The sequence below is a fragment of the Gadus morhua genome, chromosome 22, assembly GCF_902167405.1.
Source record: "Gadus morhua chromosome 22, gadMor3.0, whole genome shotgun sequence".
NCBI lineage: Eukaryota > Metazoa > Chordata > Actinopteri > Gadiformes > Gadidae > Gadus > Gadus morhua.
In genome coordinates, this window is record NC_044069.1 from 21,475,023 (window position 1) to 21,490,869 (window position 15,847).

Here is a 15,847-nt window from a genome sequence, read left to right on the forward strand (position 1 = left end):
GAACCGTGCGATACAGGAATAGAGCGCCAGAGCTACTTTGGGAGTTCATCGTCACGTTCACAGGGCTGTCTTTCCCCCGGAGGAACTGGTCTCCCGAACAAAGACTCATCTGTCTTCTCCTTACAGCGACGAGCAGGGCCGTCAAGCAGGGGAACATTCACAGGAAGGAGCCCGATGACAAAGCTATTGTGTTAAATGTCCTGTCACACAAGACTAATTCATGTTTAATGACCTTCATGTTAGGCGTCGTAGTTTTAAACACACTTGTGTGTCGAGAGTGCTTCATGTTCAGTGTGCTTTTAAGTCAAGTCGGCTAATGCTTGAGTACACTTAATCTTAAGTTTGCTACAGAGAAGGGTCCTCATTCTGAAGCGTGCGTCACATTAATTAACCCCCTCCCTCCCACCGTGGTCCTTGACCTCTTCCTCCCGAGTGGACGCTGATCAAGGTCAGGAGTGGGGCTATATTTGGTTGTCGCCACGGCAACCTGTCTGAGAGCCAGCTGTGAAACAAAGCCCTTCTGATGTACTCGGCAGCCCTGTGACGGGATTTGATCAGCGTGTCCCGCTTTGAAGAGGGAGACGGGGGGGCTTGGGCGTGCTGAGCCCACCCTGGGCGTGCTGGCCCCCTCCACATGAAGACTGTTAAGAGTCAGTCTTCATGTAGAGGGCGTCAAACAAACATCTATCAGGGCGTCAAACAAAGAAGGCCTATTTGGTTTGTAGTGCTTATCAATCATTTTATGGAAAGTCCTTCCACTACCATTCCCTCCTTCTCCATCTCTTCTTCCCTCCCTCTCTACTCCTCTGTTCATCCATCTGTCCATCTCTCCATCCCTCAATCTTTCCCTCCCTCCCTTCGGTAATGTCTCCCTCCAGTCCCACCCTGCTCCCCTCTTTAACCGTACCGGCTAATAACTCTCTTACAGGGTTTCATCGGGCCCTCAGCTTCAGTGAAATAATCCACTTATCAGTGTCTCTCCCCTCACCCTAAAACCCTCCCCCAATCACAGGAACGCGTGCAGCCATTCGGGGTGTGCAACAGCTGCTCAAGCATGCCGCGTGCCATCTGCCTATATATGTTGGAGCAAGAAAGAGTTAGATAACTCAGCTGTGAATCTCATCGCAAGGAACGCAAGGGAGCGAGCGCTTAACGCAGCTAGTTCGGAGTTTTCACTCGGGATAGTGGCAGCGTGACAGATGTCGGCGTCGTGCCGTTTTGACGAACCGTCTCCTTGGCGACCACGGGGAATCGTCAGGCGTTCATCAGAGGACGAGGATGTCGTATTGCGAGGCGCTTTCGTTGCTCAGTGGGGCTTCGCCTGGCTGGCTGCACGGCTGTCAGATAGAGCCATCAGACACGATGAGCGGCGCGGGGATCCGCCCACGCGCCAGGGTTTATGATAGAAGAGGGGGAGGCTGTGTGCCAACAGGGCTGCCATCGTGGCTGGTGCTCTGGGTGATAAATGTCCTGAGACACATGGGTCCAGCGGGTGTGTGAGCGTCTCTCCCGCCGGTACACACGCCAGACCTATTTATAGACCACTCTGCTTGAGTGGCTAAAGATGGGAAGTTTCATTCGAATGCATATTGGATTGATGTGCAAGTAGATTTAACATTAGATGAAGATGCCAATGAATGTAAAGATCGATGCATATGGGATTTGATAACGTTTTACATCAAATGAATGGTTAGTCAGGGATTTTCATGGTGTAGTGGACAGCGTTCAAATGTTCTAATTTTCGCCTTTTAGGTAGGAGAGAAAGGCAACCAAACGCTTTCAGTTCTTCAATTTTTAATGTAAACAGCAGTTTTGGGTCGGGGGGGGGGGGGGGGGGGGGGGTAAAAACATAAAGACAGTATTAAATAGGAAGGAGAAACATATCAATCATACAAAAAATATGCCAAGTCTAAGCCACGGCCTTGATCTGTTTTAAATAAAAAAAGAAAAACAAATAGCTGGGACAGCTTCCCTTTATCAAACCACGTCATCTTATAACACCGTCGACACGGTAGAAGATCTGCTGAATCACCATCAGCTACCGGACAGAGAGGAAACTAATCACTAACAGGGTGAGATATTGCTTGAGAATGGAGTATACAGCAGTCATTTCAACAAGAGAGAGAGAGAGGAGAAACTAAGCGATGGAGAGAGTACATGTATATGTGTTCCTTTCAGGGTCTGTGGTGCATTTCTCTTTGTACAGTTGTGCGTTTATAGTGAGCACAACATGGTAGAAACATAGCCGTGTGCTAACCACATGAATAACACCGGACTCCAGAGAGAGTCTTCCTGTGGTAACAGAGTCCAAATGCACTGGTTGTAACAGTCTTCAGTATGCGTGGATTATGGCCAGAGTAGGAGAACAACAGAAGTAAACAATGAACACGCCTAGCAATGATCTCCTATCTTGGAGGGCGTTCTTTGTCTGCTGCTGCAACTACGAGGAAAAGAAAGGTGGAACGATGGGAATCCTTCAAACCCTCCAATACGAACTAGTTCACCCGTTTAGGGATGAACCCCTGATATCGAGCCACCCTCGCAACTCAGCACAGCATGAGAAAAACCAAATAAATGATTCCACATTCAAAATAAGAACAAGATAACAGTACGACCAGCTTGATCCACATGAACGCATCGTAGAGGCTTCTGCCCACGGTGCCATTGCCTTCCAAGCACGCGACAGCAGGTATTCCTTTGAGGAGGCGAGTGAGTTTCAGAGTTCACGCTCGTTAAAGAGTGTAGAAGAAGAGGAAAGCGGGGCTGGAGGACCAGCGGGCGGGGCCGGACGGACACATCCCTCCGAGCCCCCACTTCGACAGTATCCGGGGAGCCCTGCAAAAAAGACCCCTGCTCCACGGGCACCAGAGAGAGAGAGACCCCCACTGGAGCCAAAGACCACATTTCTTTCTAAAATTCTAGCAAAAGAAAAAGCAAAGGGATAAAAAGTCCAATACTTCTTTGTTGTTGTTTTTTTTTTCGATCACAGTTTGTCTATACATGATTCTTTTTTTCTTTTTATTCACGTTATCTTCTTTTCCTTCGTCTGCGTTTGTTGTAGTTTGACACAAAGTGGACGGGTCCAGTACAGCAGGTGTTGGACTAGAGAGGAGGGAGGGAGGGAGGGAGGGAGGGAGGGAGGGAGGGAGGGAGGGGCGGGGCGTGTACTTAGTTACAGTCATAAACAAAGTCATAGTTGCTAGGCTCTTTGGGAATGGGGGGCGGGGCCTCGGGGATCTGGATGTTCTCCAGGTCCAGGAGGCGGAGCTTCATCTCCATGGAGAGCAGGGTGTCCATGTCGGCCTTGGTGTATTCGCTGGTCATCTCCTTGCCCAGCAGGGCGTTCAGACCGTCCGTCCACACGCAGTACTGGGTCAGGGGGGGAGAGGATGAGAGGGTTTAGAACCAGATCAACCTTAGCAATCCTCAGATGGGGAACTGCCGCAGCCGCAGAATTACAGAGCATTGTTACAATCAGTGTCTTCACCCTTCTCTTTAGAATAAACCTACTTCTATCTTTCTACACATTGTTATCACTTGGATGAGCCGACTGCATCACAGCGATACGCAGAGATATTGGTATCTACAAACACACAGATCCTCTGGCACCACTTTGGGCACCGAGGCTCTCAGTCTATCTGTGGTGTGCAGCTGACGGGATTCCCTCCGTGCAGAACCCTCAGCCAGCAGCAGCCAGCACTAACCACAAGGCCAAAGATAAGGCTGAATCATCTGTGTGCTTGGAGGCAGACTACAATCATGCGTCGTTGATGGCACTCGTTTTGAAAAAGCAACTCTTTGGAGCGCATTGGAAATCTTTGGAAAGTAATGCTAACCCATGGAACTGGTCTGAATGCAGACATCTCGGCGTGTCCCTTTAATGAGCGGCATGTTGTTTTTAGCTCTGCTGGATTTAGAACACACTTTGTTACGATTTAACATTTCTGCATCTCTGAGGTTCAACCATCATGCACTATGGAAACCCCGAGACCGGTTCTGCATTTTGTCCAGCTGTTTTGTGAGAGACTTGCACAATGTTTTTATTTCGATTATATCCTTTGAATGTTCTCAGTCACTTTTGATAAAAGCGTTGGCGTTATGTTAATCAATGACAAATGCTACGGGAATACGATTCTTTAATCTCGGGTGTTCATTGTTCATTGCTACTAAGGTGGCTACTTGTGTTCTTACCTCATGCTTGTCTGGAGCCATGAAGTTCAAATACTCGTCTGACTCATAGAGGACAGAGAAGGCTAACTCCAACCACTCCTGGAGGGAAAGAGAGACAGAGACAGTGAGACCGAGAGGGCAAGATTGAATAAGAGGATTAAATACAGAACCAAAGACACAGGAGTTGGTGAACGTGGAGACAGTAGGTTCGGTTGTATGGAGAACAGATGTGTTTGCGTTTGTGTTTGGTCAACGGAAAAACAAAGTGAGACGTCTAGCCACATCTACTCTTCTCTGTATTGGTGTGAGCAAATAGTGCCTTCCTTTGACTCACAGGAAGAGAGCTCAGAGGCTGAGAGAGGGGCCTGGGACGGTCTGAACGGTAGAAGGACTCGAGTCCTGGGTTATCAAATGTTTTATTTAGAGTAAACAAATGCATCACTTGAACTCTTGACATTTTGTGTATTTATTTTCTCCTCAGATCAGCGCCGTGCACACTACTTCAATTTCACACACACAGAACTAATACTCAAACCGTACAAAGAAAAAATGACAAACAGTTTCCCTCTATTTATTTGTACATCTCTATCTCAATCTTTCTATTTATATCCCTCCCTTCTATCACTCCTATCACGGCATACATGCGACCCAGCCTTGTGTATGCCGTGAAAACAAACTCAAACAAACAAGGGGTCTAAATACGATCCACCAATCAGTGGCTGCCGGTGATCTGACGAGAAAGCTCCCAAGATGCACCATTTCCCTACTTAGTCGTAGGGAGTATGTCATCAATGAGCAGGATGCAGGTTAGAGCTCTGAGCTGTGAGCTCTCTCTGGCCCCGGGGTCCTGACTCTGAGCTCTGAGCTCGCTCTGGCCCCGGTGTCGTGACTCGCCAGGCATTCTGAAGCCAAAGCTAAGTAAGGCCACTGGATATTATGCAAGGCTCCCGCACGAGCCTCCCCTCTGAATAAGCCCTCACACACACACACACACACACACACACACACACACACACACACACACACACACACACACACACACACACACACACACACACACACACACACACACACACACACACACACACACACACCCCCACCCACCCACCCACCCACACACACACACACACAGACGAATGGGCAGAGAGACAGGCAGACAAACTGACGAATAGACAGACAGACACACACCTTGCTCTGCTTCAGTGCTCCTTTTTCCTTCATGTGAGGGCAGTCTTTGCCCGTGACGACAGCTTTCATTTCGACCACAGGCACTGCGGGGGAGAAGCACAGCTTTTGATAACAACAACAACAACAATAGCAGCCATACAGCAGCAGCAGCTCAATTAACCTCACAATAAACATTCAAATCCAACCTAGAAACGTCAAACATCAGATAAACCCTGAGCAGCCCTGCCATGCCGACAGCTGTATTCTATTTTTTTCCATCATTTGTTCATTACTTCAAATGTTCTCTCAAGCGCTCGCTCTGAACTGCAGAGCCCGGATGTTTACAAGCAAAGTTTGTTCTGCATGTACTGCACAGAGGATAAGAGTTGATGTAGATATGTATACATGTAAACTACACATAAACGTGGCCGTGTAGAAACCCATTCACAGACGACACCTTGAAGTAACACTGTGAAGCTGAAGGGTTGGCTGTGTCCGCTGGCTCTAATAAACCCAGAGGAGGGAGCCGGTTCTTACGTTTGTCCTGTAGAGAGTCGAACGGCACCTCGCCCTGGGGGCTCTCCTCCAGATCACCATAGTGGAGGACTTTATGGTTCGGAGACAGTCGGCAGTACCAATACTTATCTGGAGCGAGAGCGAGGGAGACAGACAGACAGACAGACAGACAGACAGACAGACAGACAGACAGACAGACAGACACACAGACACACAGAGACAGAGAGAGAATAAAATATGTCAATAGCTGTCATGCATGACATCCTTCCTGTGGGCTAACAAGTAACGAGGTACAGGTGAGTAAAGGTCATCCGGGTGATGGATCGATGGGCAGCAGCCCCCCGCGGACCCCCAGTGTGGCCCGAGGACCGACTCTCGATAGTGAAACAAGCCGGAGCTGTCCTCAATCATTTTAATGGTCATTTCAAAAGGGCGATATTTCAAAGTAAAGGCCCAACAAAGTAAAATACACCAAAAAAATTGAACTAGAAATCAAATCTTCTGAGCCGGAATTAATGCCTTGCATCTTATTAAGTTCGGCTGGTTTGTGTTTGCTTCCCTCGTTGGGCTGGTTAACTTGGTATGTGCGACACAAGGAAGAGACAAGGCGGTTAAGGCATGCGCCACAAGCACACCTCCCCCGCACACACACACACACACACACACACACACACACACACACACACACACACACACACACACACACACACACACACACACACACACACACACACACACACACACACACACACACACACACACAGAGCAAGGTACTGCAGGCGCGTGTCCATAGGGAGCAGGTGCAGAAACCCTGAATAGAAGAAGAAGTAAAGACAAGCATGACATCTCCAGATGGCTCAGTTTCATCCACAGACGGCTGCCATGCACACACAGGTAGCAAAGTGTGTGTGTGTGTGTGTGTGTGTGTGTGTGTGTGTGTGTGTGTGTGTGTGTGTGTGTTTTTGTGACACAGTGGGAACGCGTGTGTGTGTCGAGAGGTATTAACTTGATGCCGCTCCCCGATGACAGCCACGCGTATATATATAAAATATAAATCAGAAGCACTAGATATTGTTTTGTCGCTTTTTGAATTTCCAACAGCTGGGCTTGTGCAACGAGTACCTGTCACCAGAGCCTTCCATGTAGAGCCGGTCTCGTGGAAATAGCCCCCCACAGTATATTTATCATATCCACTCCTTGGACAAAAAGGGATGAAGGAGGGGAGATGAGAGGAGGGGAGCGATTTTCAATGAATTGCAGGCCCGATGAATATTTGATGGTTGGGGGGGGTGAAGGTGTGAAGGTGTGCAAAATCAGCATCAAGGGTGTGTGTGTGTGTGTGTGTGTGTGTGTGTGTGTGTGTGTGTGTGTGTGTGTGTGTGTGTGTGTGTGTGTGTGAGTGAGTGGCGTAGCAGTAGAGAGACTGAAGGAGTGTGTGTGTGTGTGGGGGCTTCATCTGATATATCTGCTGCATTTCAGTCAAGCTTTGTACTCCCGAGTCAGCAGTCCCTACAGTAGCACAAAGGACAGTTTGCCCCACCCTGCTGCATCCTATCCCCGTGATAAAAGGCCTGATCCATAAGATCCGTCCCAAAGAGGGCTCATCTACACTTCCACTTTATACTAAAAGGTGTGTTATCCCTCGTATCTAAGCCCTGTACTTTGAGAGCCTAGAGCGGGCGGTGTGTTTAAACGGCTTGAAGAGGCACTGTGGAATACCAGGGAGGGAGAGAGCGCCTCAGAGGCAGACATTATGCACGCAAACACATGCGCAGAAACTTCTAACAATTGTAATTTGTTATATTCATTATTACTATGTCTTCTGGGCGGGATTTGGGAGCTCAAAGACGGCTGAATAGTTACGAGTTACCCCCGGTGTGTTCATTATGCTAAAGTGTATCTTCAAAAGCCACGGGATTCCCACGGGACGAATGATCAGTCTCTACTGGGTCGAAACAAACCAGGAACATCGGGTTTTATCTGGAATGTTGAACCTGTGTGTGTGTGTGTGTGTGTGTGTGTGTGTGTGTGTGTGTGTGTGTGTGTGTGTGTGTGTGTGTGTGTGTGTGTGTGTTTAGCCTCTGTGTATGGTTTGCAATTTCTATAACTAGGACCACTAAAAGTAATTACCACAATAAATAGCATAATAAAGCATAATAAAGGCAGTAGGAGATTCAGTTTACGACGCTCCTCTGCTTAATAGCATGATTCCCAAACCACCGATGTACGCCCAGTCCACCAGGTCAATGCAATGCCTTCAGGGTGGGAGAAACCACGGCCCCCAACACCCCCGCGTTGGGCCTTAGGATTCCCTCCAGATCTGCTCAATCTGCTAAAATACTGATTTAATCAGTAGATAGGATGCTTCTGATTACAGTTCAAGTCTCTTAAGCATATTTATCAATCGTTAAGAATAAAGTTGCCTCGATGACAAAACGGTGTTATTACTGTATGAACAGAGCCGTTTGGATCCGAAAATAATGGATGTTAAAAAGAGATTGAGGTGAAGGAAAGAGAGAATATCTACAGTCACCTTGACTCTAGAGCCACCCCATAATACCTCTGGCACATGAAACTACCCCTCGATGTCTGAGATAAAGTATAAAAACAGAAAGAGGACAGGGGAGGGGTGTGACGAAGAGTCCATGACGTGGACCCATGTGTAGCCCTCTGGCATTGCCCCCCTCCACTGAGGGGATCCACTGAGAAGGGGAACGTCTTCAAACAGTGGATTTTGGGATGTGTGTGACTGAGCAGAATTCGAGTTCCTGTGTGGCTCTCCGTACACCTAACGTGTTCCTCAGTGAATACGCTGCCGTACCGACGGCGCGTTTGAGGATGTCTGGCTCAGTTTTAGCACAAAAAAGACAGCACCCAGAAAAAGGTGCCTCAAACCGCGACCTATCGTTTCTCCTCTTAAAAACCTCCAACCTCCTCTTAAAAAACGCTAGATGTGAACGTGGCCTTAGTGTGCAGGTCGAGATTGGAAGAGCAGCCGGATCCAGGTTACAGGATGGGTGTGGAGGGGCTGGGCTCTGATGGAGCTGGAGTGAACACGTCGGGGTTCAGAGCACCATGCACACCACTACAGAAATATACAATCACGTCAGTCAACGGTGGGAGGGTGGTACACCGAGAAGGACGTATGGTGATACGCAGGTTACGGTTTGTGAGAGGGTGTGTATGTTTGCTTGTTCGTGTGTTTGAGAGTGTGTATGTGTGTGTTCGGTGTGTTTGGGGGTAGTTTTGGGTGGGTGGGTGTGTAACGGAGAGAGACCATGTATGTGTTTGGTTGTAGGGGCAAGTGCATGTGTGTGTGTGTGTGTGTGTGTGTGTGTGTGTGTGTGTGTGTGTGTGTGTGTGTGCGTGTGTGCGTGCATGTGCATGTGTGTGTGTGAGTATGTTAGAGTGTGTGTGTATGTGTGCGTGTGTGTGTATGTTAGAGTGAGTGTGTATGTGTGCGTGTGTGTAGGGTGTGTGTAGATGTGTCCCAACCTGGCTTCCTGCGGTTGTTGGTCTTCTTGAAGCAGGTGCCCTCACACAGCCTGTTGAGCCTCTGCTGTTTGATCAGCTCCATGATCTCAGGCTGGATCTTCTCCCTCAGCTCTCTGGAACACATACACACACACTCAGTTAATACGTCTATCTAACCAGGTGTGGCAGTCCTCTCCTCTCAGACACATCAGGTGTGAAGATGGGCAGCCAGCACATGAGGATGCAGCTGATCGATACTTTGATACCCCTGCCCTTAGATTGGATCTGGGATGTGGGTGAGTGCATATATTTAAACACACAAACTGTCTGCATACACCCTTAATGTGTCGATTACGTTTAGCGTGTACATCAATGTCTCAAATGTAGCATCCCCGTGCTCTCTCTCTCTCTCTCTCTCTCTCTCTCTCTCTCTCTCTCTCTCTCTCTCTCTCTCTCTCTCTCTCTCTCTCTCTCTCTCTCTCTCTCTCTCTCTCTCTCTCTCTCTCTCTCTCTCTCTCTCTCTCTCTCTCTCTCTCTCTCTCTCTCTCTCTCTCTCTCTCTCTCTCTCTCTCTCTCTCTCCCTCCCTCCCTCCCTCCCTCCCTCCCTCCCTCCCCCCGGGGGGGTCTAAAGAGTGGGGCTGCATTAGGCCCAGTGGTTTAGTGGGAGAGTAATCCTCTTCACTGAGGACACTGGAGAGCAAACTGACCGATTGAATTAGGAGGCACCGGAATGTCTGTTGCACAGCATTTAGAAAATTGGCTTAGAATACATTTGAAGCATCATAAATGCTGATTTGTGGCTCATTTCATAATGGATTTATGAGCCTCATCCGGGCACGTTTCTGTTTTTGGTGGACTTCATTAAAAGTTACCATGTGATAAAAAAGATGATAACTCCTTAGCATTACTCAGTGGATCTACGGTGAGTGTTTGATTACATGCTCCGTATATTCAAGGTTGTTATGTGAGGCTATGAAAACTGGAGCAAAAGTAAAGTCACTATGCCGCTAAGTCCCCGTTGCACTCAAGTTACGCCTCGTAAATAGACAGTCGTTAAAGCTGGGGGTAATCCAATACTCTAAATTGGATGCAGCAACTGTCCAAATGATTAGCTATCTAAACTGACGAATGGCATCTAATATTCTCTATCAATTCTTGTCTTGGCATTGATCATGATTGACCAGGCTAAAATAAATATTTCCATATAAGCCTGCTAGCTCCAACTGAAGTGAGTCACAAAACCATGTACTCAAACAGGCTTTTCTTGTATCCATGATGAACATCCACAAATGAAATATTGCAAGACGACCTCTGCTTGGGCTAATGAACAAGATATCATTAATGCAGGATTGACTCCCCATTGGCTGAAGATCACATTTTAATTGGAGTTCTCCATCACTAAACAGTGCTTCCTGTGCCTGGGCAAATGGCGGCCATCGGTCACATGAATGGAACAATGTATTTTTGTTAATTCAACAGCAGCCAACCAGACCCTGGAGCGGACGAATCACGTTTTACATTCAGACATTTAGAAAACATGTATGAGGCTGTTGTGTGAGTAGGGTGATATCTTAGGGTCGGCTTAGCTCAGGAGGTGGAGCAGTTGCCTTGTAACCGAGGTTGCTAGTTCAATCCCCAGCTCCTCCTAGCTGAGTGTTGATGTGTCCCTGAGCAAGACACTTAACCCTAACTGCTCCTGACGAGCTGGCTGTCGCCTTGCATGGTTTACTCTGCCGTCGGTGTGTCAATGTGTGTATTAACCGGTGTAAGTCGCTTTGGATAAAAGCGTCTGCTAAATGCCCTAATTGTAATTGTAATCTTAGGTTTCAGCAACAGATTTTTTTTTAATGTTGCGTCTCTCATGGCGATGCTCTCATGGCGATGCTCAACAGCCCATAATCTCAATGGATAACATCAGAAGGTACTCTGTCGTAATCCTCAGCAAATCTCTCCAGTAAGTAATCGCAATTCACCAATTATGTTGTATTCGAATGCGTCATTCACTATTTTGACATTTCACAACTAAGGGAAAGGGGCTTGAAGTGATTATACGTGTCATTGAGGATTAGATAGCGGTTTTGGAATTTTGCTCAAGGATCTACTGAGTATCCTGAGTGCTCTCCTTGTTTATCATCTCAATGAACACTTTGCGTCAAGGGGGCTAAACAAAAGAACAAACGTGTCATCGGGGCTTCAGCCTACCGATTGGTGGATACTCACACGATGGGGCGGGACTGGAAGTCCTCCTGGTTCATCCTCTCTGACTGACGTATCTTCAGGATCTCAGTGTAGCTCATGTTCTGAAGGCGACTCTTGAACTGGTCCAGGGAGTTAGGCTTGTGCGTGAGTGTTCGCATGATCTGCTCCCGCACCACCTGCATTACCTGCGCACACAAACACACACACAGAGACCACGTTGAGACACAACAGCGCACTACCAAAAGACACAATCGTAGGGAGCCTTTAGTTTAGTTTAGCAACTCTTTTGAAAAAAATGTATTCAATCGAATAAGAAGGTAAATGTGGAAGATCGTTGACATGACTCAAATAATAATTTATAATGAAACAATTAAACAAAAGAATTAACAATACAAAAAAAGGAAATCTAAATCTGAAGCTAAATCCGCTTTAAATTAAATAAATAAACATAGCGTTAATGACTCCAGTGTATCCCCAGGTGGTGGATGAATGCAGTCCCTCTCCCTCTGAGCTAGGGCCAGTAACCCACGCTAGAGACTTCACCCACACCCAGAGCTAGATGTACAACGAACAGTGGCCAGTCAACCGCAAAGCCCAGCGTCACGCGTGACTGGAGGGCAGTGAGAGGAGTCGGCCATCTGATCACCGTGTATAGTATACACTATAAAGCTAAGGCTAATTGGAGCGATGTGTATACACTGTATACACATCGCTCCAATTAGCTTGACGTTGTAGCAATGGATAGCGTTAAGTTACACGATAATGCCCTCCCCCACGACACATAAGAGCTACTGAAACAAACTACGTTCTTCTGGATATCTTTATAACGGTGAAGAACTCCAACACTGATGATAAAACCAAACCTGGCCTTTTGTTTTTAGGTCTGGGCCTTTTGCTTCCAAACACCGGAGACACTCATCATCGTGATGTCACGAGTGAGGATTTGGAAATTGAGATGAATGGTCTGACTCTAGCTGTCCCAACACAGAAAATATATTTTCTTGTCAAGATTTTAAACGCTTTGGGTATCTTGAAAAGCACTACTGTAAACACAAGCCATGATTAATATTAAAGTTATTATTAATGGAGGCTGAGGGGCTGTGGGAGGAAGCCAGAGATACCGAGCGGTAACAAAAGGATTCATCTCTTCACGACTAATGAGAGCTGGAGGAGCCAGCGGATCTGCTCTGCGCTCTGCGCTCACCCCATTAGCCAATCAAATAAATATCACACCTTTTCTGAAATGTTTTCTTCAAACCGCCATTACACAACTAAAACCGTAGACGCACATACACAACACAAGAATAAAAAAGTAAATTAAAGATAAATATAGAAGGGAATTCAATTAGAGTGGAAGTGTTTATAATTTATGAAAGGGTTAGCTGAGATCGCTGCAGCTAGCTTGTCTTCCTCGGGTCCACACGCAACGCACAAAAAACTAAAAGGTGTAGAAACCCCTCCCACTAATTCAGCCAACTTCAAGAGATCACACCAAGACAAAATAGAATATAGGACACAACAAACAAACACCCATCCAGATAGCCTCTCTATGATAGGTAGCTAGAGGATGGAGGTCTCTCTGGAGTTTGGAACCAAAGCACCATTAGCCGGCGCTCTCCGAGTAAGCGCACATAGCGTAGCTTGTTGCGCAGCAGTGGAAGTGACAGGCAGCACTGATTAGGGGGGGGGGGGGGGGGGGGGGGGATCATCCTTGTTAGCTAAACACCCGCAGGGGGCAGGGACAAGGGGGGAAGCCACAGCAGTGGGTTCATCCAATCAGAGACCAGCGCTCACATCTCACAGACCAGGAGAGGTAATCGTCAGCGCGGGGAGCCCGACCATGTCATTTGTTGTCATGTCGTTTGTTGTTGTTATTGTGTAATGGCTCCGTCCGCCGTGGGGGGAATGGCCCCCTGCGGTTCACGTCATCCTTGTCGATGCACTGTAAGCTGCACTGGTCACACTGGTGTGACCAGCGCGGTTTATGTTGGATTAGCTGTACGTTTATGTGTTGATATTGCGTCCATGTGCATGGATGGGCGATATTGCGTGGGAGGGTGGAAGCTCCATAGATTCGGTTCAAAGCCGATTTTCTGCTAGAATTATCTTTGCATGTCGTTCGTCTGGATCCGAGGCCGTTAAATAAGACGCCATACGAGACGCTTTTTAAGCACAACGGCAGCATCCTCATAAAAATGCAAAGAGCCAATTTGTGGAACAATGTTATCGCAAGAGTCGGATTCAAGCATTTAATCACCAACCCTTGGATCTATAAGAAGATTAGAGTTTTGATTTTGCTCGTGTCGTATAAGATGACAGGATTGTACATAAACGAGCCAGCCGGCAGAAAGGAGAAAGGGATAAAAACCTTAAGAGAGTGCCAGGCCTCACACAAGGGGATTATCCCGGAGCGCTGATGCGAGAGTCATTACATGGGAAGGCAGCACTACGCCACGAGGGCCACAGAACGGTTTGAACCCATCGCTGAGACTTCAGTCTAATACTTTGACTGCTGGCATCCAATCCCAGGACTCGCATGCAGGTTATGGGAGAAAACACATCAGTACAAACTCCAAAATAAACCGCATTTGGAGTTTAGTTTGAACAGTTCGAGGCAATTCATATAAGTACTAAGTGCAGATGAATACAACTCTGCTTGTACTAGGCTATGGAAGTAGGTATTGGTACTTGGTACTAGGCTATGGTAGTAGGTATTGGTACTTGGTACTAGGCTAAGGTAGTAGGTATTGGTACTTGGTACTAGGCTATGGAAGTAGGTATTGGTACTTGGTACTAGGCTATGGTAGTAGTATTGGTACTTGGTACTAGGCTATGGTAGTAGTATTGGTACTTGGTACTAGGCTATGGTAGTAGTATTGGTACTTGGTACTAGGCTATGGTAGTAGGTATTGGTACTTGGTACTAGGCTATGGTAGTAGTATTGGTACTTGATACTAGGCTATGGTAGTAGACTTGGTACTAGGCTATGGTAGTAGTATTGGTACTTGGTACTAGGCTATGGTAGTAGTATTGGTACTTGGTACTAGGCTATGGTAGTAGGTATTGGTACTTGGTACTAGGCTATGGTAGTAGGTATTGGTACTTGGTACTAGGCTATGGTAGTAGTATTGGTACTTGGTACTAGGCTATGGTAGTAGTATTGGTACTTGGTACTAGGCTATGGTAGTAGTATTGGTACTTGGTACTCGGCAGGCGTTGATCCAGATTATCAACGTTACCATGGTTACCAACGTTACCACAAATCTAAATGTATGACTTCAGTGTCTTGCATTTGGGACACTTGTCCGCCTGAATGAGCAGAACCCCGGGATTGATCCAACAACCTTTCTGTTGCCAGTAGCCCTCCAGAGCTACTGTTGCACCGGACAAACACGCCATATACCACCGGCACAAAACCTGGCCCTGTTGGGCTCATCTCCAGGAACCCGGTACTGGAAAGGCCATTCACATATTGGCATGTCCACTAAATCCCTTGCTCTTCACTGGACATTTGTGGTCTTGTAACCACCCTTTCTCTCCTGTCCCGGGAAGTTTTATCGTGACTGTATTCTACGACATCCTAAAGCGGCTCACATAGTTCAGCGGTTTGGATGCGGTTTAAATCACCCGGCTTTTGTTGCACTTGCAGTAAAGCTCCAGAGTTGGTGACACAGACCTGCGTCCTGTGGTCCTCACGCAACGTCCTCCCCTCTGGGCAGGACTCGATGCCCCCCCTAGACTCGGGCAGGAAAAACAATCGGCGCTGGCCCATCCGGCTGCACTCACGCTAATTAACACGGTGAATATTCATCACATCTAATAGGAACAACCAGTCCCTTCTCAACAGGGGAGGGCGGAGGGGAGGGTCATAATGACTTTTCTAGCTCAGCTTTCCCCTCGGTTGTGTCTGGCGATAGCTCAGGTGTAGGTCATTTCTGTGGGTCGGTTTAATTTGTGGTGGTAGGAAGGGATTGTAGACACAACCCCCCGGCCATTGCAGACTCGGTAGGAGATGAGAGTCTCTCCTGCGGCGTGTGCGAAGAATAACACGTTCCTGCGGAACCGCTCCATGTCTGGAGTATGACGGGGGGGGGGGAAGCCCTTCAAGCCAAGCACAAATCTCACATCACAGCTGCCGCCATCACTTCCTCCGCTCCACAGTGTAGCTGATGAAACAGGCGACCTTGAGGAAAAACACCTGCCTCCTTCTTCTTCTCCTCGTCCCTCCTCCCTGAAACATAATTGATCTCTCTTTCCTCAGAGGTGTCGATTCATAATTCATTGGCGCCATCCTGCCAGCACTCTCTCAGATCTTCTCTGG

At 47.5% G+C, this 15,847-nt stretch overlaps 1 protein-coding gene across 4 annotated transcripts in view; it reads right to left on the reverse strand.

Moving 5' to 3' along the window:
* Positions 1–1,876: 1,876 nt before the first annotated feature.
* elmo1 (engulfment and cell motility 1 (ced-12 homolog, C. elegans)) overlaps positions 1,877–15,847 on the reverse strand; it is an 85,091-nt gene continuing 71,120 nt past the window's right edge. For all 4 annotated transcript variants that reach the window (XM_030346324.1, XM_030346323.1, XM_030346325.1 and 1 more), the window contains 6 exons: positions 11,548–11,711; positions 9,349–9,461; positions 5,875–5,982; positions 5,359–5,441; positions 4,192–4,269; positions 1,877–3,369 (listed from right to left, as the gene is read on the reverse strand). In XM_030346324.1, the coding sequence (XP_030202184.1) occupies positions 3,169–3,369; positions 4,192–4,269; positions 5,359–5,441; positions 5,875–5,982; positions 9,349–9,461; positions 11,548–11,711 (747 nt within the window). In that variant the 3' untranslated portion in view covers positions 1,877–3,168. The remainder of the gene's footprint in view (positions 3,370–4,191; positions 4,270–5,358; positions 5,442–5,874; positions 5,983–9,348; positions 9,462–11,547; positions 11,712–15,847) is intronic.